General features: G+C 50.8%; 1 protein-coding gene across 2 annotated transcripts in view; it reads left to right on the top strand.

Annotated features, from left to right (window-relative positions):
• The window catches only part of NUBP2 (NUBP iron-sulfur cluster assembly factor 2, cytosolic), a 215,016-nt gene that overhangs the window by 90,949 nt on the left and 97,953 nt on the right, over window positions 1-26,114 (top strand). For both annotated transcript variants that reach the window (XM_085628358.1, XM_085628357.1), the window contains one exon: window positions 24,551-24,749. In XM_085628358.1, coding sequence (XP_085484484.1) covers window positions 24,551-24,749 — 199 coding nt within the window. The remainder of the gene's footprint in view (window positions 1-24,550; window positions 24,750-26,114) is intronic.

The raw sequence follows: 26,114 nt of genomic DNA, 5'->3' as shown, positions 1-26,114 counted from the left end.
AGTGTACTGTTGCAATACAGGATGCTTCAGGCGCCAGCAATCTACCAGGCCCAGCGTGTCTAAAAGGCCGGGCAGCCACGCCTGCGCCCGGGGGAGGTCCCTAGGGGGATGGCGATCCATAGACCCAGAGGCAACCGCATTAAAGTCCCCTCCAACCACCAACAGGCCACTCGGAAGGTCCAGAAGGAGGCGCCCTAGATCCGCAAATGTAGTGGCTTGTAACCCAGGCGGGACATAGACTGATATGAAGATAAACACTCTACCCTCCATGCGTCCCACCAGAACAGTGTAGCGTCCCCTCTCATCATGGCGCACCTCGTCAATCTCAAACGGGAGCGAGTTCTTGACCATAATACCCACCCCCCGCGAGCCCGAAGTGAAGCCGGAGTGGGCCGCCAAACGATATCCCCGCCGATTCATTGCATGAAAGGTGTTACCTATAAGGTGCGTCTCCTGCAGGAAGACAACATCCGGTGAAATGCGTTTTAAATACTGCAGGACCACACCACGCTTAATCCTATCCCCCAGGCCGTTAACATTCCATGACAACACAGTCAAATCCCTACCCCCCATCATACGTCGAAACAATCGGTCGTCCCCCACCGAGCATCTTAAGAACAACAAGACAGTTGCGGGTTTGCCCTGCGGTGCTAACAAACAACACACCCCCCCACCCCCCGGTCCCAACAGAACTCCCCCCTCCCTGCACCCCTGCATGAGCCCAGACAGCCCCCCCAAAGTGCAGTGTGCCTGTCGCCCCATAGCTAAGTACTAACTAGTCCCCCAGAGGAGGAGGGAAGCCCCCAGCAGACCCCACCCGACCTCCATGGGAGGGGAACATACGAAAGCAATATGTGGTAAAGGAATAACATCCCGAGCAAGGCCTATACAGTCACCCCTCAATTCTGATCCGGCGGGCCCTCCCCGCCAGCCGCGCCCCCCCCGCCCCGATCTCCAGGCAAAGTGTCTAACCAGTCCCCAGCCGCCTCGGGCCGGTCGAAGAAGTGCGTACGGCCATCCACCTCCACCCTCAGCTTAGCCGGAAAGAGCATTGAGTACTTGAGGTTTAGGTCCCTTAGGCGACGTTTAATACCAAGAAAGCTCTGTCGCTGCTTCTGGACCGCCGGAGTAAAGTCTGGGTAGAAGTGTACATCCATGTTGTCCAGCCTGACTGGTCCCTGTTGCCTGGAGGTCTGGAGGATGGCATCTCTATCCCGAAAATTAAAAATCCAGGCAATAAGAGGCCGCGGCGGGGCACCGGTCTTAGGGCGGCCCCCGGGGACCCGGTGGGCACGCTCCACCGCAAAAAGCTTACTCAGCCCCCGGGGCTGGAGATGGGTCAGGATCAATTCTTCCACGAAGAGATCCGCCGCCTCCGCCTCTCGGCCCTCCGGCACACCAATAATACGGACATTATTCCTCCGGGCCCGACCCTCGGAATCCTCCAGTCGCCGGTCCATCAGGGCGCTCACCTGGCCAAGCCGGCGCACCTCCTTCTGGAGGGCCACCACGTCCGTCGTGAGGCTCGTTGTGGTGTGGGCCAGGGAGTCGACTCGGTCGTTTGTTTTTGACAAGTCTGCCCTCACAAGGCCCACATCCACCAGGACCGAGTCAATTTTTTGCGCCAAGGTATCGAAACGCTGGTCCACTGAGGCCTTCATCTCTGCGATGGCGCCCATGACGTCCCGGAGGGTCAGATCCACTGGATGGGCAGATGCCTCCGTCGGGCCCACCGGGGGTGACCGCGATGTCTCCGGAGAACCCTTTTGGAGCGTGTAGCGATCCATACTATTGGCCTGGTGCGCCGTGCCACGGCGGGTTGTCTTCAGCTTCGCCCGGTCGCCATCTTGTTTGGTGGACATGCTGGCCCTTCCACCGTCGTGCCAAGATCTCCAAACAGGCCGCTATACCAATTCACGGGCTCCGGGGGGGGGCGGGGGCGACCACCGATCCGCAGGGCGACCCACAGCCGGCGGGTCAGCCGGGCACTTGGACAAGACCACACCACCGCACCCCGCTCCGCAGCCCGACCCCGCTTGAAGCAAGGAGGGCGCAAAAGCGAAAGTGAAAGTGCGGGGTACGCGAGTCGCCCAGCCCCGCTCGCCGCTGTTGTTCACTTTGTCCCCGGATCGCCCCACCACTCCAATCCGGGGGGCCGGCGAGGAGAAGGCCGCAACCTTCGATCGACGCTCCCACCGGTGTTCGGGGTCCGATTCGAGCCCAAAAAACGGGTGGCGCCTCCGCTCGGGTTCCCAAACACAGTCCCCTCAACAAGGACAGGATATCGCCAGGATTAATTCAGGAGGTCGCGGAGGTCCTCGGGAGCCTCGCACCTACGCGGCCATCTTGGTTGCGCGCTAGGCTCCTCCCGTCCTCCGATTTCTTGACGCAACTCCACCAGGAGTTACAACACAAAACCAGGGACGAATGGGCCGGAGACATCCAAGGACTCACAGAAAACAACGGATACCTGTTCAAGGACGGGCGATATTATTTACCATTGCCCTCTCATCAACAACAAGCACTGGTCATGTGCCACGACCACCCCCTAGCAGATCATCCAGGATACCAGAAAACCAGGGAACTACTGCAGAGACCATTCTGGTGGCCAACCCTTAATCGTGACACACAAGCCTACATCGCCCGCTGTGCCATCTGTACTCAAGGAAAAACGCTCTCAGAACCCACAGTAGGGTTGTTACACCCCATTCCGGTTCCCCCTTGCCCATGGCACACTGTCTCGATGGACTTCGTGGTAGACCTCCCTAAGACCTCCACAGGACACACTACCATTCTCACTATTGTCGACCACCTGACGAAAATGGCGCATTTCATTCCATTAACACATCTGCCATCAGCAGCGGAATTAGCAGCCCTGTTCATGCAGAACGTAGTAAGGCTACATGGTATTCCGTCGGTTTTGATAACAGACAGAGGTACCCAATTCGTGTCCAGATTCTGGAGGGAAGTCTGCTCGCTTTTACGAATGGAAGCCCGTTTATCATCCTCCTACCATCCCCAAACAGATGGACAGGCCGAGCGAACGAAATGCACTATGGAACAATACCTCCGTTGCCTGCTGCTTTCCATGGAAAATGAATGGTCCAAGGTATTGTGGATAGTGGAGTACGCCTACAATAACAGTAAACATGCGGCAACAGGAGTTTCACCTTTCTATTGCTTCCAGGGACACCATCCCAGAACAACTCCCTGGGAAGAGGCCCAGACATGTGGAGTACCTACAATACAGGAACACCACGCTTCCCTCCGCGCCATATGGCAACAAGCCCGTTTCGAACTCGCAAAGGCCAAAGTATACTACAAGAACAACACTGATAAACACCGACAAACTGAACCAGCCTATGTCGTGGGCGACAAGGTGTGGTTATCCATCAAGAACCTCAACACACATGGGCCCAAGAAACTGTTACCCCGATATGTAGGTCCCTATCCCATAGCCCGTGTCATCAACCTTGTATCCATGAGACTCTCTACCTTCTCACTTGAAAATCCACCCCGTCTTTCACGGTTCCCTCCTGCGTCCTGCTCATCCTGACAGCTCAAAAGCGCAGCCCCCTCCTCCTGTTCCCGTGGATGACCACGTGGAATACGAGGTCCTGGCCGTTCTTGATTCCCGTAGGACTAGGGGGAAACTCTTTTACCTAGTGGATTGGAAAGGGTACGGCCCGGAAGAACGGTCCTGGGAACACCTTTCTCACGTACGCAATGCCCCTTCATTAGTCAGAGCCTTTCATGCCCGACACCCTCAGAAACCTCGTCCTCTTACCCCTCTTTGACCGACGGGTTGGTCTGCTTTAGGGGTGGGTGCTGTCATGTTCCCTTGCGCCTCTCGCCAGCAGCCTGGAAGCGGGGCAGTCATCCCTCGCAACGAGACTCCTCCCATGTGGTACCCCAGACAGGTTACAGTCTAGTCTTTCCAACGGCGCGTAGCTGACGCCGCCGGCCGGCCGTCACTTCCGGCTGTAATTGCTTATCACGGCAGAGAACATTAGTTGTTGCGCTTCGGATTCCGCCACAGAGCTTCGCCGGTACGCAGGAGCGTAGCGAAGGCTCTATCAGCAACCGGACAGTCGGTCCGGACTGCGCAAGGGCGCCTAAAGATTCCTCCCGACGACTCGTGCAAATGCACGGAGTCACCATTACCTCGCCCATTTCCAGCAGCGCAGGAGCGCTTTCTATTTGCCTAGGCAGTTCGTGCGATGACACGGAACCGCCATTACTTTGTTTTCGAGTAGCGCAGTGGCGCTTTAACTTTGCACTGGCAGTACGTGCGACGGCACAAAGCCGTCACTTCCGGCTGTAATTGCTTATCACGGCAGAGAACATTAGTCGCGGCGCTTCGGATTCCGCCACAGAGCTTCGCCGGTACGCAGGAGCGTAGCGAAGGCTCTATCAGCAACCGGACAGTCGGTCCGGACCGCGCAAGGGCGCCTAAAGATTCCTCCCGACGACTCGTGCAAATGCACGGAGTCACCATTACCTCGCCCATTTCCAGCAGCGCAGGAGCGCTTTCTATTTGCCTAGGCAGTTCGTGCGATGGCACGGAACCGCCATTACTTTGTTTTCGAGTAGCGCAGTGGCGCTTTAACTTTGCACTGGCAGTACGTGCGACGGCACGAAACCGCCATTACTTAATTTCCTTCAAGTAGCGCAGTGGCGCTTTCTCTTTACCTTGACGGCTTGTGCGACGGCACAAAGTCGCCATTACCTTGCCCCTTCCCCGCAGCGCAGGAGCGCTTTCTATTTGCTTAGGCAGTTAGTGCGACGGCACGGAACCGCCATTACTTTGTTTTCCTTCGAGGAGCACAGTGGCACTTTAACCTTGCTTTGGGCAGTTCATGCGACGGCACGAAACCGCCATTACTTTAGTTCCTCCTCATAGCGCCATAGCGCGTTATCCATGCCTTGACGACTCGTGCGACGGCACGAAGTTGCCATTACTGGTTTCCGGCACACAGCGCAGGAGCGCTCTCCTTTTGTGATCCGCTAGACTGCACGGACATCGCGGACGTCCTCTCCAACACACGAACACCTTACGAGCAGGTAACCAAGTAGGGATTCCTGCTTCCCAAATCTCTATATCTATCCCTGGTGATCCTAGGAGATGTATGTTCCCGCTACCCCAGCGGTTTAGTTAACCCTGTCTCCTCTCTTGCCTTTAGGTAGCGTGGACTTCCACACAACCTCGGAGCCACGAAGGGTGCCCCATCACGCCATCCACTATCCCGCTCTCACCACCCTTCCTGGCAACCTCCCCCGGTCCCCTCCTTGCCCTGGCTAGTATATTCGCTCCTTCCAGTAGCAGAAGGGCACAGGCGGGGGTTGCCCATGTCGTCCCTGTGGGATCCCTCCACAAACACAAGGTAAGAATTGTGGGGATCTGACAGAGAGTTGCAGCGTAGCAGTTGAGTGATTCGAGGGAGGGAGCGGGACATAGTCCAGGGTAGACTTGTGTTGTATGCACATTCTTGGATGCCTTTTTCTCTGCACTGCTTGTTATTTGACCGCATAGCTTGAGATATAACCGAACGCTCAGTATTCAGAGCATAGCAGCACTTATTCTTTAAAAGACACACTTGTTTGATTCATGGGGTGGAACTAGAGGTATGAGCACTGTTGTTTCATGCTTGATGTTCACTCATGCAAGGCGCAACCGCTTGTGCAGTGTGGGACATTGTCAGAGAAACTGAGGGGAATATTCAGCTGCCTTCTGTGGGGAATCTAAGCCAAAACGGAGGACTAAAATCTCAAGGGACCCATAGAAAGAAACAGCGTACGTTCTCAGAGGAAGGCTCAGACTGGGGCTGTTTGAGGCTTGGATTGGGACACATGTTGTCGCACTGTTCACTATCATGGGTGAGGTGATGGCTACAATCCAGGAGAAAAATACAAACCTCATACTTACTGGTCTTTGTTTTCTGAGGATCCTGGCTGCGCCGTCTTGTTGGGTGGAGACACCTAAAGGAAAGAAAGAATACCCAACATCAGCCATATCTTGGTAAAGAAGGAGACGTACAACTCAAGAAACAGTACTAAAGTCCCAGAGATATATTCACATAAATCTGTGAACTCAATAAAACTCAAAATTCAGAAACCTACGCAGCCTCCTCATCCATTTATCCGCCCTTCCTCCTACAGAGAGATAGTATTTTGCTTTGCCAACTGTAATTTTGATACTTTTATAGTTTTTTAATGTATTCCTGGCAGTTGCCTTGTGGTAAAACGTACACTTAGTACAATAGGTCAGTGTTTACTGTGGTGACAAGCCAATGATAACACCTACAGCCCTGATGTTCTGGTTAGTTTATAATGAAAATGTAAGACAAAGGTAGTAGGCATGTCTTTATTGTTATAAACAGCATTTGGGAAAGCTAGTAGGCCTTTAAAAGTGGATTGTTATTACATGATATTACAGGCTGTAGCCAGGTATCCGGTTACATGTAAGATGTGTCTTCTGCCAACATTTCTTTATCAATTTTTTCCTCTTAAACTCACAACCTACAAGTGGTAGCCAACGCTTTACATCCACCTGGGACTTCTTCAGGGCTCAAAACGCGAGTAATTTTTCTCGCATGTCCTTCATGTTGTGCGTTGTAACACAGAAACATAATGTATGGGAAGTATGGATTACAATTGTTCCAAATCAAAACAACATGACGTCCGGTTCAGCATAACAAACGTTTAGAAAAAAATTGATAAATAAAGAAATTTTGGCAGAAGACACGACGACTACATTTGTCCATCGATACGACACTATTTTATCATTTCTATATGTGTACTATGGACTAAAATGCCGAGATATATATAACTGATCTGCAAGCTGAGGGCTGAACCATTGCTGTGGATCTTTGTATTAGGAATTGTTTCCTGTATAGAGGTGTAGGAGGGTTACATCTCTGGCTCGCTGCACTGCTACAAACTTCTCTTTTATTCTCACTACTTCGTGTTGACGAGTGCAGGACTTGTGTGCCTTGACCCTTCTTTTCATTTGACAATTAGTTACATATTGCAGTACATCATGCTACATGCGGATTCACAACCAAACTTGATCTAAACTAGGGGTCTCCAACCTTTTCTGTAACAAGAGCTATTTATGTTCAATAAAAATTATCCAGAGATACTGGTTTTTTTTTTGTTGAAAACTTTATTTTTCATTTTAAGACAAACAATCAGATTTCTCCCCCCTCCCCCCGACATCAGAGATAAGCAGTTCATACAGGTCCAAGCATCAAACATGTACAGAAGTAATACCTGGGAGTGAGGCAGGCCCCCGGCTATAATGGGGAGTATCCGGGCCAGCCCTGCTCAGTGCCGCACAGGATCAGCCTCACCTTCAACCCCTCCTCCCTCCCCCTCCAAAGATAGGGGGGAATACAGCTCCCCACTCGTCCCCTCCGACTCACTCTGTGGCGACAGCCCCTCCTCCGCCAACCCCTCCATACACAGGGCTCGCCACGCCAGAAGGTCCTCCTGCAACCTCTCGTCCCTCCTAGAGCACTGCATATGTGTTTCTTCCGCCAGCGACCATTCCCTCACATCCCTGAGCCACGTATCGAGCTCCGGGGCCTTCCGACCCATCCAGGTAATCGCGACCCGACGCCGCGCCAAAACCAACATTAACTGCAGCAATTTATAAGCCAGTCTCCGTTTCCTAGGTTTGGGAACCAGGGCTAACAGGCAGTGTAGGGGTGTCCGCTGGAGGCGGAGGCCAGTAACGGCCGCAACGCGGCCCACCACTCCTACCCAAAACCTCACCACCAGCGGGCAGTCCCAGGCCAGGTGTAAAAACCCCGCTCCTGCCCTCACCATATCTACTAAGCGCCTTCGGGGTAAGATAAGTGCGATGCATGAAATTAAAATGGGTGAGCTTAAACCGCGCATTACAGGACACCTTCCTCGTCAAGGCTCCGATCCGCGTACGCTGCTCTTGCTCTAAAGGCTCTCCCAAATCCGCTTCCCAGGCCGCCCATGCCGGGGGCTCCGGGGGAGACGAATCCTGCTTCATCGCCGCGTATAACAATGCAATTAGTCTACGGCCCCGGCCGCACGTCAGGATTATATTAAGAGTCTGCGTCATCGGGGGCATCTCCGGGCACTGCGGCCAAACCGAACGCACCACCGCCCGCAGCCCTTGATAATGTAGATATTGTCCCCCCCGAAGGCCATAAAAATCCTCCGCCTGCTCAAATGACAGGAAGGTCTCCGAGGGGTACAGGTCTGCCAACACTTCACAACCCCCCTCTTTCCAGTCCCGGTATGACACCTGGTGCTCTAGTTCCACCATGGGGGCCAGGATCCAAATGGGTAAATCCCTATGAAAGGGTGCCGCACCCAAGACCCGCTCGACAAACAGCTGCCATACCCGTGCCGTATGTGTCACCACGTAGGGCAGCGCCGCGTCCGCCCCCGACCCCCGCATCAAGGCCAATTGAAGGTCCGACGCTGTGGCCCTGCCCGCCAGTAATCGCGTCTCCCAGACATCCGCGTCTGCAAACCATCTGGCTGCCGGGAGGAGCTGCGCTGCATAATAATATAAATCGAAACGTGGGGCCTCCAATCCCCCCTCTTCATAGGCACGCACGACCGTCCGAAGGGCCACTCTACTGCGTCACCCCGCCCAAAGCAAGGAGGTCAGTAGTGAATTGAGGGTCCGGAAAACCCTAGGAGGGAGAGGGCATAGCGTATTCTGCAGGACGTACAAGGTCCGTGGCAGCATTACCATCTTGGCTACAGATAGGCGTCTCATGAGGGAACGCGGCAGGGTGTTCCAAACGTCACCGACTGCCGCAGGGAGGCCTGTACCCGATCCATGTTCCGTGCGAGCGCTAAACCCTCCGTGGCTGCCACCTGAATACCCAAGTACCGGAAACTCTCCCGTTCCCAGCGCAACCCCAGCTTCGGCAGATCCTCGCCGGGCGTTGTATCAAAACCCGAAAGCGGGAATATAGGAGATTTACTGCGGTTAATTCTCAGGCCCGACGCCTCCCCGAACCGGTCCAGGTGATGCAGCAAGACCGGAAGTGCCTCCGTCGGTGCCCGCAGGTAAAACAAGGCGTCATCTGCGTAGAGCGATATCACATTCCGCGTATGCCCCACCTGGATTCCCCATTGCTCCATTTCCGCCCTAACCGTGACCGCAAACGGCTCAATCGCCAGCGCAAAAAGTAGCGGCGAGAGGGGGCATCCCTGTCTCGTGCCCCGTCCCAGCCGCCACTCCTCCGATCTCGCAGCACCCAGGCGCACCCGTGCCCTAGGGGCGCTGTATAAAATCTGTATCCACCGACGAAAGTTGGGACCAAGGCCCACCCTCCGAAGGACCTCCTGTAAGTACGCCCAGTCCACGGTGTCAAACGCCTTAGCTAGATCAATAGAGACCAACACCGTCCGATCTTCCCGATTCCTCACTTCATGCTGTATGTGGTTCAGGCGTCGGAGATTCATCGCCGTATTCCTCCCCGGGATGAACCCACATTGGTCCTGATGCACCAAATGTGTCATATGGGGAGCCAGCCTGGTGGCCAACAATTTCGTTAAGATTTTTACGTCTGTGTTCAACATGGTGATCGGGCGGTAGGACGACGGGTCATACTTATCACCCCCTGGTTTGAGAATCATACAGATTTCGCCCTGGGCCATGGTGCGTGGGAGTTTCCCCCTCTCCAATACCGCCTGGAACACCTGCAACAGGAGCGGCGCCAGTTCCTCCGCGAACTCATGATAAAACTCTGACGGAAAACCATTACTGCCGGGCGATTTAGCACGCGGCAAGCGAGCCAGCGCCCCCCGGACTTCCGCCAAGGACAAGCCCTCCTCCAAACCCTCCCGATCCGCGTCCGCCAGGGTCGACATCTGCAGCCCTTGTAGATATGGCAAATATGGGGCCTCCGAAATATCTGGGGCCGCTTCGTACACCCGCCTCAAGTGAGCCCGGAGTACCCCCAGCAGCTCCTGCTCCGAGCATACCACACGTCCGGAGGAGTCCCGCAGAGCCACGATGCGCTCAGGGGCCTGCTCTCTCCGCAGGATCCATGCTAGCAGCCGTCCCGACTTATCCCCCTCTCTGTGGAGGCGCTGCCTATATTGGCCCAGAGTGAACTTATCCAACCTGTCTAAGGTGTCCTGCACCCGTGCTCGAGCCTCCCCCTCCTCCCGCTGTTGCGCCGCATCGGGGTCCACCACACCCTGGATCTGCCGGAGAAGCTGTTTCCGGACCCCATAGGTGAGCCCCATACATGCGCCCCTCACCACTGCCTTTAGGGCTTCCCACCTTGTGGCTACTGCCAGGTCTCCTGCTCCCCAATTAAGGGCCACATAGTCCCCTATGGCTGCTGCCACGTGCTCCCTCCCCACCTGGTCCCGGAGGAGGTCCACCGGCAGCCTCCAAGTACGAAGACGGACCACCGGAGGTCCCCACTGGACCACGCAGGCCACCGGCGAGTGATCCGATAAGTAGCGAGCCAGGTGTGTGACCTCCACCGACATACCCCTCCGCTCCTCCGTCACCAAAACCCGATCCAACCGACTATGTGTGTTGTGCGTGGGAGAAAAGCAGGTGAACACCCTCTGTGTGGGGTTCCGTTGGCGCCAAATATCCACCGCCCCTATGTTGGCCATCACCCTTCTGAGTTGGTCAGTCATCCGCGGTTTCGTTCCCTCCCGAGGGGGCGCCCTGTCCAGTACCGGATCCAGGACACAATTGAAGTCACCACACCAGAGTATCGGGGTCCCCAGATCATAAGTTAAAACGTCCTGCAAGGCCCCAAAAAATGCGGAGTCATCTATATTGGGCGCGTAGGAATTCAAAATCACTATGTCCCTGCCATCTAATCGCGCCCGAAGGAGCAGGTATCGGCCTTCGACGTCCGCCTCCACATATTGGATGGCGAACGGCACCCCCCGGCGCCACCCAGATCAGGACCCCCCTGGCATACGTAGAGTAGGATGAATGAAACAGTTGTCCCCGCCATTTTTTCCCCAACTTCTGCGCCCCTTCGTCCACTAAGTGGGTCTCCTGTAGGCATGCTATCGATACCTTGTGCCTCCGGAGGAAGGAGAGGACCCTATAGCGCTTCGTGCACATGCCGAGCCCCCTCACATTCCAGCTCAAAAACTTATGTGCCATGATCTCGTATTCACTCCACCCCGCCTCGGCCACTCCCTCTCAACGTAGCCCCACTCTGGAACCTGACCTGCAATGCAACTGATGTCATCAACTTTCCCCATCAACATCCCCCCCAACAATACCCCCCTCCCCCCACCCGCGAACACTATGCCAGCAACAACTAAACATGCCCATATGCCCTTACCCCGCTGGTGCCAAGACGTGCACAGCCACCCCATTCACACACCTTAACTCTACCCCCGCACTCAAACCACCACTCCCCCCCACCCCGACCCCCGTTCTGACCCCGTTACCAACCATGCATACCAGGCGCAACCCGATCGAATCTCCCCTCAACACCCCGTCCCCCCCCTCCACTCCCTCCCGCCCCAGTGCTCAAGTTCCACATGAACAGCCTCCTCCTCCCGGGTCCCTGTCTCGGCCCCTACACCGCCTAGTACTGGCCCTTCAACCCAGGGTGGTGTCTCAACCCCTCCTAAACTCCCCAATCCGAGGCACCATATCACTTCAGGAGGGTTCCACCCGGCCCGAAGCCTCAACCCCCACAGTTTCCGGGATCACCAGGGTTGCGGCCACTACCTCTCCTCCCGAGGCCAACAGCGTGTCCGGGACCAAAATGTCTTCGGGGCCCGCCGGGCGTCCTGCGGAAGGCTCCGGCCCCTCCTCTGCTCCCACCTGTCCCAGCTGCAGCGCTCCGTCAGCTCCCACCGTCACTCTACCCCCATCCCGGTCTGCCGCCGGCCCCGCTGAATACCTGCGCCTGTTAGGACGTTTCCGCTGTGGCCTCATGCCCCACTCCTCACTGGGGCCCCTCCCCGCTCGTGACGGGACATCCTCTCCCCGAGCCTCCAACCATTCCCAAGCCTCTCCCGGAGTCTCGAAGAAATGAGCCTTCCCCTGACACAGTACCTTTATCTTGGCGGGATAGAGCAGCATGTATTGCAGGTTCATCGCCCGTAACTTCTGTTTAACCCCCAGGAATGACTTTCGTTGCTCCTGCACCTGCTGCGTATAGTCGGGGTAAATGGAGATCCTGCTGTTCTCATACATGAGATTCGCCACCTCCCGCGCCGCCTTTAGAATACAGTCCCTGTCGCGGTAATTAAGGATTTTGGCGATGATGGCCCATGGAGGGGCCCCCGGTCGTGGCGGCGGCACCAATGCCCTGTGTGCCCTCTCGATAACAAAAACGTCCGACAGCCCCCTCGGGCACAGACTCGTGCGAATCCAGCGCTCCAGGAACCGTTCCGCGTTGCCTTCCTCCGCCCGTTCCGGCACACCAACGACCCTGATGTTACTGCGGCCGGCCCTCCCTTCCGCCCTCCGTTCCAGGGCAGCTGTTGTAGCCCTGAGCTGCACGACTGTCTGTGTGAGGGTCTTCACCTCTCCCTGCAGGTGCTCAATGTTCCCTTCTGCATCGGCCACTTTATCCGCCACCTTGCGGAGGTCCGTCCTGAGTAGATTCACATCAATGGAGACCGTTTCGATTTGCCGCTCCAGCGCCGAATGGGACCCGTGTATCGCTTTTAACAACTCCGCACGGGAGGGCTCCGCCGAGTCGTCCCCCCCCCCCCCCCCGCCGAGACCCGTCTGCCGCGTAAGCCGCTGGGATGGCAGTCTCTGCGTGGTATATTGCGTGATCGTGTTCGGTTGCGTCGATCGCGACATCTTCCCCCTCGTCATCGCTGCGGCCTCCCGAGGCGCAGGGGCCCAACGTCGGCACTATCGCCCGATCGTGGAAAGTGCGTAGGCGAGGAGTAATGACTGGGGGCCCCGAGGGCTGCGCCGACCCCCTCCGCCACCACTCCCTGGAGTCGCCGCCCCAGTCCAGCGGCCGCCCACGCTTCAGCAACGGCACCCAGGCGGCAAGCCTAGCATCCGGAGCAGGCCGCCCTCAGCTAGGCCTCACCTCGTCTCGCAGCGGCCAAATCTCTCTCTTCCGAGGCGGACCCGGTGCCGCCAGGCAGTCCCCACCTGCTCGTCCAGGCCCGGGCCGTCGCAGAAGTCTGCAGGATAATCCGGAGAGCGCCCGGTTCAGGAGAACCTCCAGCGACCCCCTTGTGAGGCCAAGCCCAGTCTCCCTCGTTGCTCCGCGCCTCCGGGCCTCACGGCGCCACCGGTCCGTTCCCCCGCCGCCAATCAGATGCAGGGCCGGCACCGTCCTCACCCTTTTCTCCAAGCGGGCCCCTCCGCTCCGTCTCCCGCCACTCACCCTGGCTCTCGGTCACAAGGCGACAGCGGTGTCTCCGCTTGGGGGCGGCTCGCTCTCCCCGGCGTCCAGCAGTAGGCCTCAGACCTCGGCCTCACGTCTTCCGCACCCGGCGAAGGGAGTGCAGGGTCCGTTCTCCGGCCTCCCCGCCGGGCACTCGCAGGGGCTCCTGACCTCGAGACCCCCCACCACACGCTGCCCCAGGAGGTCGCTCTCACCAAGGGGGGTAGTCCGGGGTAGAGCCGCCAGCCACTCCGCCACTCTCCGGATCGTCTACCTGGCGACCGGGGGCCCCCAGCGCACCCGTCCCGGGCCCCCGATGTGGCTCAAGGAGTTCTGTCTGCCGGGCAAGGCGGTGGCCTCCCCACCTCCGGCGCTCTGACGTGTGCCACGTTCCGGCCGACTTCCGGGTCCGGAGTAGGCCCCAGGCCCCGGCCTCCCGTGATCTCGTCACCGGGCTGGCCCCTGCGGGTGCCGTTCCACCGCCGCACCTCCGGATTCCCGCTCCACTGCGCACCGGAGCGATCCCCAGGGCTTAGGGGGTCGATTCACGCTCCATTCATCGGTACAGGAGCCCTGGCAGGATCGTCGCTACAGGATTTAGGGGTCTAGGTCGCGGGAGCCGGCGGAGCTCACGTCCTGTCGGCCATGCTGCTTGGCCACGCCCCAGAGATACTGATTTTAGTGTTATAGTAGTGACCATCCCCATCCGAGATTATCTGCAGTGATCACATCAGTGCATTAGGCAGGGTTGCCAGCAGTAATACCTCTAAATGGGTAATACCTAACAGCCGTAGCTGCAACACTTCTGGCACCAAGGTAATAATGTGTGTAATAAATTTCACCAACCAAAATTATAGCTTTGAATACATTTTAAATATACAACCATTCTTCTCCTAACAACACCTCATGAGTACTGAAAATACATTTTCATTTAGAATATATGCTTTTTAATGTTGCCAATATATAGTAATTTAACCAAGCAAAAGCTTGGAGACTGGGCTGCACATAAAAGTGCTACTCACAGAGATCTGGAGAGCTACTGGTAGTTCTGCAGCTACTCGGAGATGCCTAATCTAGGAAGACTCATGTACACAAATTCAAAGGATTAACAATCATATTGTATGTCAAAGAGATTTACTAATTCTTAACCAAACTAACACATGCATATCTTTGTTGTTCAAGAACTTACATATTTTTTTCACATTTGTATTTCTGTCTGTGCATTGTGGTGTATTGTTGCTGATGTCTGACTACAGAAACATGTATCCAAAACACTAAAAAATGTAGTTATCCTGAACATCTATTAAAACCTGACAAAAATGGTCTTAACCACTGTTAAAAACTGCCATCTGTAGGTTTATCTCTTCTGACTCATTAAGTCCATTCTGTACCGTATTTAACAGGTGTATCCATTTATATCCTCTCTGATTGAATATTGCAGCAATGGCAACTCCAGTGGGATTATGGGTGATTTTTGTTTTCGCTCTAGGACCAGCTATCTGATATCACCTGCTTTATGACTGGTATTTTTTTAATTTCCGCTAATGGGGCTCCATTTTTATTACATCGAATTTGACTACAATGATGTAAAATCGTTGATTTTGCCTTTTGTCTAGTTTGGCTAACATATGCCAAAACACATGGTCTCTTCAGCATATAGATTACGTCAATGCTGTTGCAATTAGTATGCCCATTAAGAATGAACTTTCTGTTGTTCTGTAGAAATGACCTTCATTTATAATGCCAATCGCATTCTTTAAATTGTCCACTTTTAAAATGTTCCAGAGTGGGAGACAGGTTCCATTGTGTGCATATGGGTGGTTGATCTATACTGAGTAATAAAGAGCTCGCCACATAGCCTCTCACTTTCTTGCCCCTTTGCAAGGCATACAATGGTTCTCTCTGTGTTCCAACCTCATCTTGCCCTAAGTTCCATTGTTTGTTTATTACGTTTTTTTATTTCATTACTACGGGTACAGAAGGTGGTGCACATACCAGCCTGTCCCTTTTTGCACTCATGTGTCAGTAAATGGTCCCTAGGGCAATACCACACACAGTTCCTGGAACATTTTAGGTGTCCTTTGTTGTATCCTTTGTCATGTAACTGGTTAATAAGTACCTCAGACTCTTTCAAATATTCGGTCCTTAGCGCACAATTCCTTCTAATACTCAGGAATGGGCCATAAGGTAAGTTATCCCACAGGTTCCTTGGATGGTGGCAGCGTACCTTCGAATGAAATGAAATGAAAGGTGTTGCTTATATAGCGTGACTGCCACTCCTAGCGGAGTCTCCTGGCGCTGTAAGTAACTAAGATCAGCTGTATCAGATTAGGACCTAGATTAGGGCCAGGCAACAGGCATCTGATTTTCCAAGGATCCATGTCTTTAGAGCCTTTCTAAACTGCTCTTCCTGTTCCGTTGCTCTAAGTTCCTTTAGCATGCAATTCCAGGCCTTTGCCCCTAATACCGTTGCCGAGTTCCCTCCTTTGGTTATCAATTTGAAGCTAGGCGGTTTAAGCAAGTTTGCAGCACTAGATCTAAGTGTCCTCGCTGTAATATATGGTTTGAATCTTGTAGAAAGGTATACAGGACCCAGCCGGCGGAATGCTCTGAAGGTCGTCAACAGTAATTTAAACAAAATTCTTTTATGAACCGGGAGCCAGTGAAGGGTCTTCACGGCGGCAGAGGCAGACGCTCTACGAGGAAGCCCTAGGACCAATCTGGCTGCTGCGTGCTGTACTACTTGTAGTCTCCTCAGGGTAGCTTTATTAATCCTTACCAGGAGGCTATTACAATAGTCCAGCCGTGATAATATAAGAGCCACTGTCGCTGTTTTCCTAGCGGCAAGCGGGATCAGGTTAAATAATTTTTTCAGAGTTTTAATAAGGCCAAAACAAGTCCCTGTTACCTTTAGGACATGGGGTTTGAAAGAGAGGGAAGAGTCAAACCATACTCCCAGACTTTTTGCTATTTCCACCGTTGATGGGGAAGCTGCAGTGTCATCTGGCCCCCAATCCTTTGGTTGGAAAGAATTGTTTTTTCCAATTGGAAGGATTTCCGTCTTGTCGGTATTACAGCAGAGATGGTTATTTTTCATCCATTTGATGAATGCCGTAAAACGAGCTTTAAAATTTTCTTCAGCTTCCGTGGAGTTCTTTTCCAATGACCGGATCAGCTGAGTGTCATAAGCATAAGATGTAATTTCGATCCCAAAAGTCGAGATCAGCGAGATAAGTGGGGCCATATATATATTAAATAGAAGTGGACTAAGAGAAGCCCCCTGTGGGACATCCGTAGTAATGGTACGTTCCGACGAGAGAAAGGATCCCAAAGAGACAACCCTCTTTCTATTTGACAGGAAGGATGTAATCCATGCCAATGCAGAGTCAGAAATGCCACAGGATCTCAGTCTGGCTAGCAGGATATTATGCGAGATGGTATCAAATGCGGCAGACAGATCCAAAAGGATCAGGACTGCCTTCTTGCAGTTGTCCGTTATAAGTTTCAGGGTGTCCGATATCTCGAGTAACGCCGATTCTGTCGAATGTTTTGGGCGTAATCCAGATTGGCGGGGATGGCAGATCAGAGTTGACTCCGAAAAGCTAGAGAGTTCTTTATAAACTATTCTCTCTGTGATCTTACCTAAGATCGGTAACCGGGATATGGGCCTGTAGTTAGACAGATTAGATGAGTCTACATTCTGTTTTTTCTTAAGTGGCTTCACAATGGCAAATTTCCATTCATCCGGTATAGAATGGAATTCACGATGTTATTAATCACGGGATTCACTATATCGGTAATATGATGTAATAAAGTCGGAGGGGCATGCGTCCAGCGGGGAGCCCGATTTACAGGCTAATATTGCCTCCTTAGTTTGGAAGGCTTGAAGGGCATAGCTGTCCTTTCTATAATCTAACACCTTTCCCTCAATATGATCCGGGGGGCTATGGATCTCAAAATTCTTTTGGATGGTCTTAATCTTGTCTTCGAAGTGTAGTGCAATTTCAGTACATAGCTTAAGGGAAGGGGTGATCTCGGAATGTAAAGCTTTGGGATCTGTAAAAGATTTTACAATTTAGAATATTTCTTTTTGGTTATGCTTAGCCATAGTTATTCGATTATAGAAATATTCTTTTTTAGCTAGTTTAATAGCTGAGTGATATTGTTTCCTAAAAGTTTTGAAGGTCTGCAAATTGGTTGCTTCATATCCCCTTCTCCATCTGCGTTCCAGTTGTTTACAATGCAGATGAAGTCCCTCCAGCTCTTTTGAAAACCATGGATCATTATGAATTTTTCTTTTAGTCATTCTAGCAGTGCACTTTGAGGGATCTAATTCCTCACCTATAGACATTATCCAACTATGGAACCTGTGAGAATACTCTCCAGGTTCCCACTTAAGTGTTGTAACCGTATCTTGGGCAATTAATGGTAAGGAAGGATTAGTGGCTAATAAATGCCATTTCCGCCTCGGTGCCCCCGTATTATTGTTCATGGCTGCACGGTCCTTATTAGGGATTGAAAAGGCGAAAGGAATAAAACAATGGTCAGACCACACCTGTGGGATTGGGATTTCTGTCTGAAGTGAGGTGAGGCTGGTGCAAACGGCATCCAACGTATTTCCTGCTCTGTGTGTTGGTCCCTGAACAACTTGTTTCATGCCAAGTAGGGTGACCATTTCCAGGAAGGATGTGACTCCTGGGCTATTATTACTTTCCAGATGTAAGTTAACATCTCCGAGCAGTGAAAAATTTGAATATCTGAGCAATGCTTCACTGAGAGCATCCCCTAATGAATCCAGGAAGGTATTACTGTTACCTGGAGGGCGATATATTAAGGCCCCAGAAAAGGAATAGGAATTATTTATGGCACAACAGAAGCCCATATGTTCTGCTCCTTTTAGCCCTTGTAGGATGAAGGTCTTCCATTGTAGGGGCTCTCTATGTATAATGGCTACTCCCCCGCCCCTACCATTCTCTCTGTCTTTCCTACACATAGTGAAGTTGGGGGGCAGGGCGACCGCAATATCCGGATTACAGTCCTCCTTTAGCCAAATTTCAGTAATACACAAGAAGTCTAAATCATTATCCATGATCAATTCTTTGATATCTAAAGCATGTCTGACTAAAGAACGTGCATTAATTAAGCCCCCCCCTAATAAGCGCCTGATGACAGGCTCCTTTTACTGCCTCCCTTGTTTTGGAAAGATCATTAAAAGGTATCTGTACCTGACATTTCCAACATGTTATCGGGCCTCTGATTTTATTAACATCTAAGTAGTGTCCGCACTGTTTATTGGTATTCAATTCCTTCAAGTGATTCGCTGAGATTATTCTTCCGGGTTGGAAACTGACAGCGTGGCTGGCGCTGGTTGCGTGTCGGGCGCCACCGGCGCACACGCTGCACATCAGCGCCATTCCCTCCATTTATGCAATTGTGTGAGCAATGTGGCGAGAGACTAGACCGTTTCCTTGACAAGATGGCAGCCGTTACTATCCCACCGGAAGTGGGGGGAAAATGTTGCGTCAGCGCTCCCTCCACACAATCAGCACAAGCTGTGGTGGACTGGGGAGCAGACGCAAAAGACGCAAAGGCACAGGATTAAAAGAGTAAGGTACGAGTTCAAGGTGCCCCCTATATCACCCTTTACTAAATACAATTTCCTACAGAATGTCCGTCACACAAAGTAATTGCAGGTCCATGACCATTAAAAACAAGCGACGCAGTGCACAAACAGAGTCCAAGAACGTGAAATAAAAACAAGTATGGGAGCAATAAGGTTGACTTCTGATAGCAGCTGACAATGTACTCTCTGCTTCCATTCATGACCTGGTTACTGCTTGGGGTAATGGTTCAGACCATATCAGTCGTTGGCTCTCTTGACCTGTGAGTGAGGGCAGTTTCTGATCACATGTACACATCTACCTGAAAATTATTGCGGTTGGGTTGCTGGTAGTTCTGTTTTCAATGTTCTTCTTTTATAGTTCCTGTTTCGTTTCAAAATCTTTATTTCAGCAGTAAAACTCATCCATAAAAGAAAGCACAGTGCAATCATATAAAACATCCTTGACCTACACAAAACAAAAACACAATCATTAGTTAAAAAGTAATTAATACACAATAAAATACTCAGAATGAAAACATGTGCAAAGTGCCAGCAAATACAGTAGCGAATTATCAAAAAGCCATTTGTTTTCTCCTACTGAGAGCACATTTTAGGAAGGAACAAAAGGAACAGCAGAGAGTGGGAGAATTCAATTATTGCAGGTACGTCAAGGCCTTTGCACATCTTATACCATAGGATCTAATCAATGGGAGTAAAAAGCTTTTTTGAGTAGGCCCTATAATATTTACAAAAAAAAGGTAAAATGTACCAGACTTCGGGTAGAAGACTCATCACAGGGACAAATTAACACGTTAGTGTGATTTAGTTGACTCATTGGAAATCTTGGTTGCCACCTAATTATGCCCAGCCTAAATCTAGCTAACAGGACACTGTTTCATGTGGTGTCCATCCAGGACAAGCATGGTTCCATATGGGGAGTAGATTGCAGACTAGTATATTCCCTAACAGAAATGTTGGCTACCTCAAGTTCCTCTCTGCTGAGTCTATATTCCTGGTTATGAACGCATTCTTGACCCAAGATAGATCAGCTTTGGAATTACCCACAGAGGCAAAAAAGAGCTAATGTCTCCCTAAATCGATCATTTCCTGTTTGATATAAATCAGCCATGGGCTATCTAGGCCTCCATCGCAGGTAAGGCAATCGAGGATCACCTGCCTGTTCAGACCTGCATGCTGGTTCGTCCAAATGGCCCAACAGAGTACTGAAGGAACCACTTTACTAGAGTCCTCAACAAACTCAACACCAAGCTCCTGATGAATATTATACGAGGCACATGATGGTGGAAAACCCAGAAGGAGATGCAGTGCCCTGTTCTCTTCGATGTGGAGGGCAGAGATGTTGGAATAGCCCTATATGCAAGTCCCATAGGTGAGTATGGGAGACATTTGCTCATAAATACTTTCAACAAGGGGGCCATGGGCTTTCTACCGATGCACAAGGCTAAACTATAAATGAATCCAGTTGCACCTGAGAACCTTTGGACTGTTTTGTGCTTACAGGGACCTCAGTTTCAATACTTTGTGTATCCTCTTTTTATTTAAGTTTTTCTTAACAGGAGATACTACAGCTCTTCAGGCAGTGGTAACAAGTCACTTGCTTGCCACTCATTTTATCTTCCTGTAAGTTAGGTACCAATAAGATGTGCTATTGTCCTTAGTGCATTCTTCTTTTACCACTCCAAGATGGCCCATGCATTAGTTTTAAATGTGGTGGCCGAGTTGGAACTTTAAAACTATGTTAGACTGTACACAATGCCTCTTCAAGGTGAGCACTTGCTGCTACATTTAATTTTGTTATTGCAAACGTATACCTGTTGTGTTTGTATAGCAGCAAGTTGTATTTTTTCAACTTGTATTTTTTTAAGTCATCTTGGTCATGTTTTAGAGTGTGTATGTTTTATTGTGGTTGTGTTAGAGGATGAATGTAAGAATGAGCTACTGTACAAATGAATGGATACATGTGCAACTTTGAGTGACAGCATCCATGTATGTTGAACGATTTAGTGCATAAATCCATGAATGACACAAACGGCACTTTCATTCATAAGCCAGGCCTATTGGCCTTGTTAATATGCTTGTCTCATATTGGTGACATGATATGTTGGTTAATTTGTATGCTGATGATGTGTTGTCCTACATTAAGAATTGATCCTCATATACCATAGAAGAACTTCAGGTTGGACACCATATGTTGTTGTCTCATTTCATCAATTTCTAATTGTAAGTTTATCCATTTGTAGAGATTTATCATACCATTTTACTGATATTATTGGTGAAGTATTTTTTTATGTGAAGTCATGTGGAAGGTTTTATAGATGGCAAGGGTTGGGTTAGTTAATGTAAACGTATGACCTTAACTGTTTTATTTTTTGTCTTTTGAAGTTTTGTGTTGAAGGCATTATTCAGCACCTGTCAACCCATATCAAATTGAATTAAACTTTTAACATTTATTTCAATAAATAGAAGTATTTATGCATTGGCAGTGAAAATAAATGTGGCACAAAATCACATTATTTTGAGCAACTGTATTGATAAATACATGTTCACAGTGTTAGTACTACAGTGCAAATGTCAAATTCTAGACTATTGCCACAGTGTAGCAATTTTGATATGGGAATACACTAATTACTGCCTCACAGATTGCTTTTATCAATTACTTTCCATCAGAGGAGCTTCATGACTCACTTGAGGTTTCGCTTCTACTGTGTCAGGGCTCCTCCCCACACTCCGCAATGGTATTAAGTACCGTTTTACACTCTGAGAGTCCTTATTGTTCACTGCCTGGGAATTATATGTTTACATCAACACTGAATGTTCTGTTGTTAGTCAGACATCCCTCTCAGTCCTCTCAAAATCATAACAATTTTACCAGACCTGCATGTCTAGTGATTCGAATAATCTACTCGACCTAACGGTGTGCTCTTGACACATAAACTAGTCTGAAATTGTGTGATCATGGGCAAATATCTTATTTCTCTGATCTGACATTTTCTTCATTATCACATATTGAGAGCACCTTCATATATGTAAGTTCAGCACATCCGCTGTACAAAAAACTATTTTTTTTTTTTGCAATTCTGTTTTTATTGAGTTTAAAGTTAAACATTTGTACAGGAGAACCATGTACGGCATCATGTTTCACATTCAGTAAGTCATAAGCTTGTACAAACTTTTAGGACATGCCAACTGGCAGGACGGAGGGGGGGGAGGGGGAACAGCCTGGTGCCTGCGCGCGCACCCACCACCACCCCCCCGAGAGCCAGCCACCCCACCCTTAACAATTCCGGTGTCCTCTATGCAGGGGGGGCCAGCACCACCACCCACCAGCCATTGAGCCGTACGAGGGCAACTGATCACACCTACACAACTGAGGCGTCAATAAAGTCGGGAAGGTTACATGTTATACAAAAGGAAGAACCCATAACAATGGCAGCGGTGACAACGGTTCGCTTAGTGCGCTCCTACCCCCTTTCCCACCCCGTCCTCCCCCCCCCCGAACTCCAGGAGTACCCCTCAAAGTCCCAGAGGGCGCAGTTGTCGCCGCGCGTCCCCATACGCCCCATCCGCGATCCAGCGATAATGGGGGCCATGCCATCCCGTCAGCGGGTTTGCCTACACTACGCCGCCGCCTGCGCCAGTGTCATCCTGTAGAGCCTCGCCTGTGCAGCCCGTGGCACCCACCCCCTCCGAGCACCGGAACGCAACAAGCAACTGTTCCCAGCGGTCCGCCATGGGCTCCCTCCGCAGCCCCAGGGTGTCCTCCCTACGGATAGCCGTCCCTTCCGCTCTGGCCCATGCCTGAAACGATAAACTCCAGGCCCGCACGTGCGGCGGGTCGTGTGCCTTCCATCTCCGGGTGATGAGACGCTTCGCCACCACAAGCCCCAGATCCAGGAATCGCGACGCTACCTTATCCTTGGGCGGCCTGGTAAATTGGTGCAGGACGTGCTCGGGCCAGTCGAAGGGAATGCTGCGTCCTGTGCTCCCCCGCAACTGCCCACTGACCGCCCTCCAATAGGTGTGCAACTCTGGGCAGTCCCACAGCAAGTGCAGCAGCCCCGCCCCTAGCTCACGGCACCGAGGACAGTGCGCGTCAGCACGGTGGAAGTATTTATTAATCAGCTCGGGTGTGAGATAGGCCCTGTGAACTATGAACAGCTGGATTTGACGGAACCGCATATTACGGGGGATACGCGCTGGGCTCTTGAGGACTCTCTCCCACTCCCTGTCCGTCAGCGGCCTCCCCAGATCCAGTTCCCACTTGCCGCGGAGCGGGCCCAGATCAACCGCCGCGTGCTCTCGCAATGAGGCGGCGAACCAGCGAACCAGGTGTCCGCCCCTCCCCATGACATGCAGGTATTGCATGGTTAGGTGTTGGGCAGGCTCTGTGGCCATGCTTCCCCATTTGGCGGTGAGGCTCGCCAGCAGTGAGCGGTGCGTGAGGAACCCGCCGGGTGGGAGCCCGTCCTCCGACACCAAGGTTTCGTACGGTATCAGCTCGCCGTCCCTGTACAGGTGTACAAAAAACTATTTTGCTTGATTAATAAACTAAATGCATGCTCCATGTATGTCCCGGGTTTGCCTCTTTGTTCACTAACATCAATGTTTTCAGGGTGCGGGCAGGAATAGGGTTTCTGCAAATATTTATCGTTTGCACACCACCAAGTAAAGTGTTCTAAATTGTTTTGACCCTATTAAAATCTCTGTTGACATCACACAATTCTGAATTACAAATAATGTGCTTTACTAATTCCTGATATATTTTGAAATATTTGTACTGTTAATTTAAAAGCTATTTAACTGTTGTGTGTTAAAAAAAAACTGACAGCCTTTCCTTTCACAACAATTGTCAAATAATTTAGTTTACATAATCCTCTAACTTTGCAGTAAGAGAAAGAAAAATAAGCACCAATCTCTAGGATAAAATAAGCAGCACTGTGTAAAAAGACATAAGCTGACATTTGACCTCTCTCTCTGAACACAGAAAATGTGACCAGATCGTAATAGGATTTAAAGGCATCTTTTTTGCTCACTCACTTTCAGAATGAACTGAACACCTGTTCTTTGCCGGCTCAAATTCTCTCGCCAGAAAGGGCCAGTACGCCCTAATAACAGTTCACCCTGGTAAAATCTGTCTCGCAATAGCGAGTGGGCGAGTAGGTTTCTGGGGGAATGCTGCATTCTGGTTCAGCAGAGCTTCTCCAAAAACTAAGAAAACTGCAATCTACTTGTTCAAAGTTGTCATTTTTATTTTTATCCTAAATGTGATACTATATTTTAAAACCATTTTGTTTTTTGATTGGATTTTAACAGTCACAATATGTATAAATGATCACTGCTGTGTTTCAGTTTTGTGGCATATATTATATTGTATAATTACAAACAGCTAAGCAATCAAAATTGCTGGTCTTATATAACATTGCCATTTTGATTTAAAAAAATAAATATTTCTGCCTGTACACAAAAAGATTCTGTATGCCCTACAATTGGCAGTACTGTTGCTTTCATCTGAGAGTGGGAAAGGCCTCTTCTTGCAGCAACTTCAGCTTGTTCTCACATGTTTTGCTCGTAGGTGGGGATCCTCGATGTTGACCTATGCGGTCCCAGCATCCCACGCATGCTGAGTGCGCAGGATAAAGATGTACACCAGTGTGACAGCGGGTGGGTGCCAGTATTTGTGGATCAGGAGAAGAGCATCTCCCTCATGTCCATCGGCTTTCTGTTGGAGAAGCCAGATGATGCTGTGGTGTGGAGGGGGCCCAAGAAAAATGGTAAGGGGGTTGGGCTTTGTGGCGTTCATGAGTGAGAAAGGAGCACAGTGACAGTTGCATGCCACATTCATCATATTGTAATGTTGCACTCTCCACCATTTCTCCCAAACATTAATTTCAGTTCCCTTTCTTCTCATAGTTCCCTTTATACCTTTTAATGTAACTTTTATAAAACAAATCGAAATTGTGCCGGTGCTTTAATGTCGGGACCCAAATACCATCTGATTGGTGTATGCAAGGAAATAATCAGATGCATTAGGTGCCTTATTTTGTAGACATATTACTAAATTATACTTTTTCATGCTGTACAACCTTTGTTTCACATTTTTACTATAAACTCTTTTTTGCATTGTATGGAGTAGTTTGTAAGATATGAGCAACTTCAGATTTTTTTTCTGTTTAACACCATACCACCCCTTCGTCTAGCAGCTGGCGCGTTCCCTTGCATGAGTCAAAGCTCACAAATAACACTGCTAAACCTGGCAGTTTACACGGGGTATACTGTCCAAGTGTCATAACCCTGGTATGCCAAGAGCAGTACAAAATCGAGATTACCCCTCATTTTTCTTCTAAACACACCCAAAACCAAACTACTGGAAAGACTCACACCGTAACCCAGACTCGCTGTCTGGGCTCTATCCTCCTTGGATTCTGCGCTCTATCCTCAGATTGCAAAAGGTGTTCTTTGTAAGAAGCTCATTTAGGAGGGCGTTTAGTGATTTCCATCATGTGGGGTGGTCGGAATAGCACCATTCATAAGTAATGCGAACATTTAACCTTAAAGTAGTCCTAAAGGAAGTTCCGAACAGCCTCTGCCCATCAGCCTATCAGCGGCGGCCGCTCCATTAGGGCGCTGGAGCGCCGCCCCACTGCTTTCGCACAGTGCAAGAAGCAGAAAATAAAATAGTATTTTAAATACCATTTTATTTTCTGCTTCTCGTGCTTCGAGAAAGCAGAACGCAGGGGTATGCCTGGTTGGGGGCGGATGGGAGGTATGCCTGGTTGGGGGTGGGCGGGTCGGGTAGTAGTGGCTTGCACCACTCTCATTGCCCTGATTGCTTGGTCGGCCCTGGGGCCGACCAAAGCAGTCATGCGCACTCTACATTTTCTCTATGTAGGCTGCATGCGGCCTACATAGAGAAAATGGCGTCCCTACTGGTGCCCGGCTGGGTGCCGTCCGGGACACTCCACCAATCACAACGCTGCCATTGCAGCGTTGTGATTGGCTTACAGGAGAGGAGGGAGGCAGGGAGCATGCCTTTTCCTGTTCAGGAGCAGCGCAGCAGAGCCGGTTCGGGACCTGGCCCAGGATCAAAGGCAGCGCATACCCGGTGAGGTAAGATTTCTATTTTAACGTCCTCCACC

This window comes from Triturus cristatus, chromosome 10 (assembly GCF_964204655.1).
Source record: "Triturus cristatus chromosome 10, aTriCri1.1, whole genome shotgun sequence".
Taxonomy (NCBI): Eukaryota; Metazoa; Chordata; class Amphibia; order Caudata; family Salamandridae; genus Triturus; species Triturus cristatus.
Note: the sequence above shows the minus strand (reverse complement) of the source record. Positions and strands in the feature narration are given on the sequence as shown.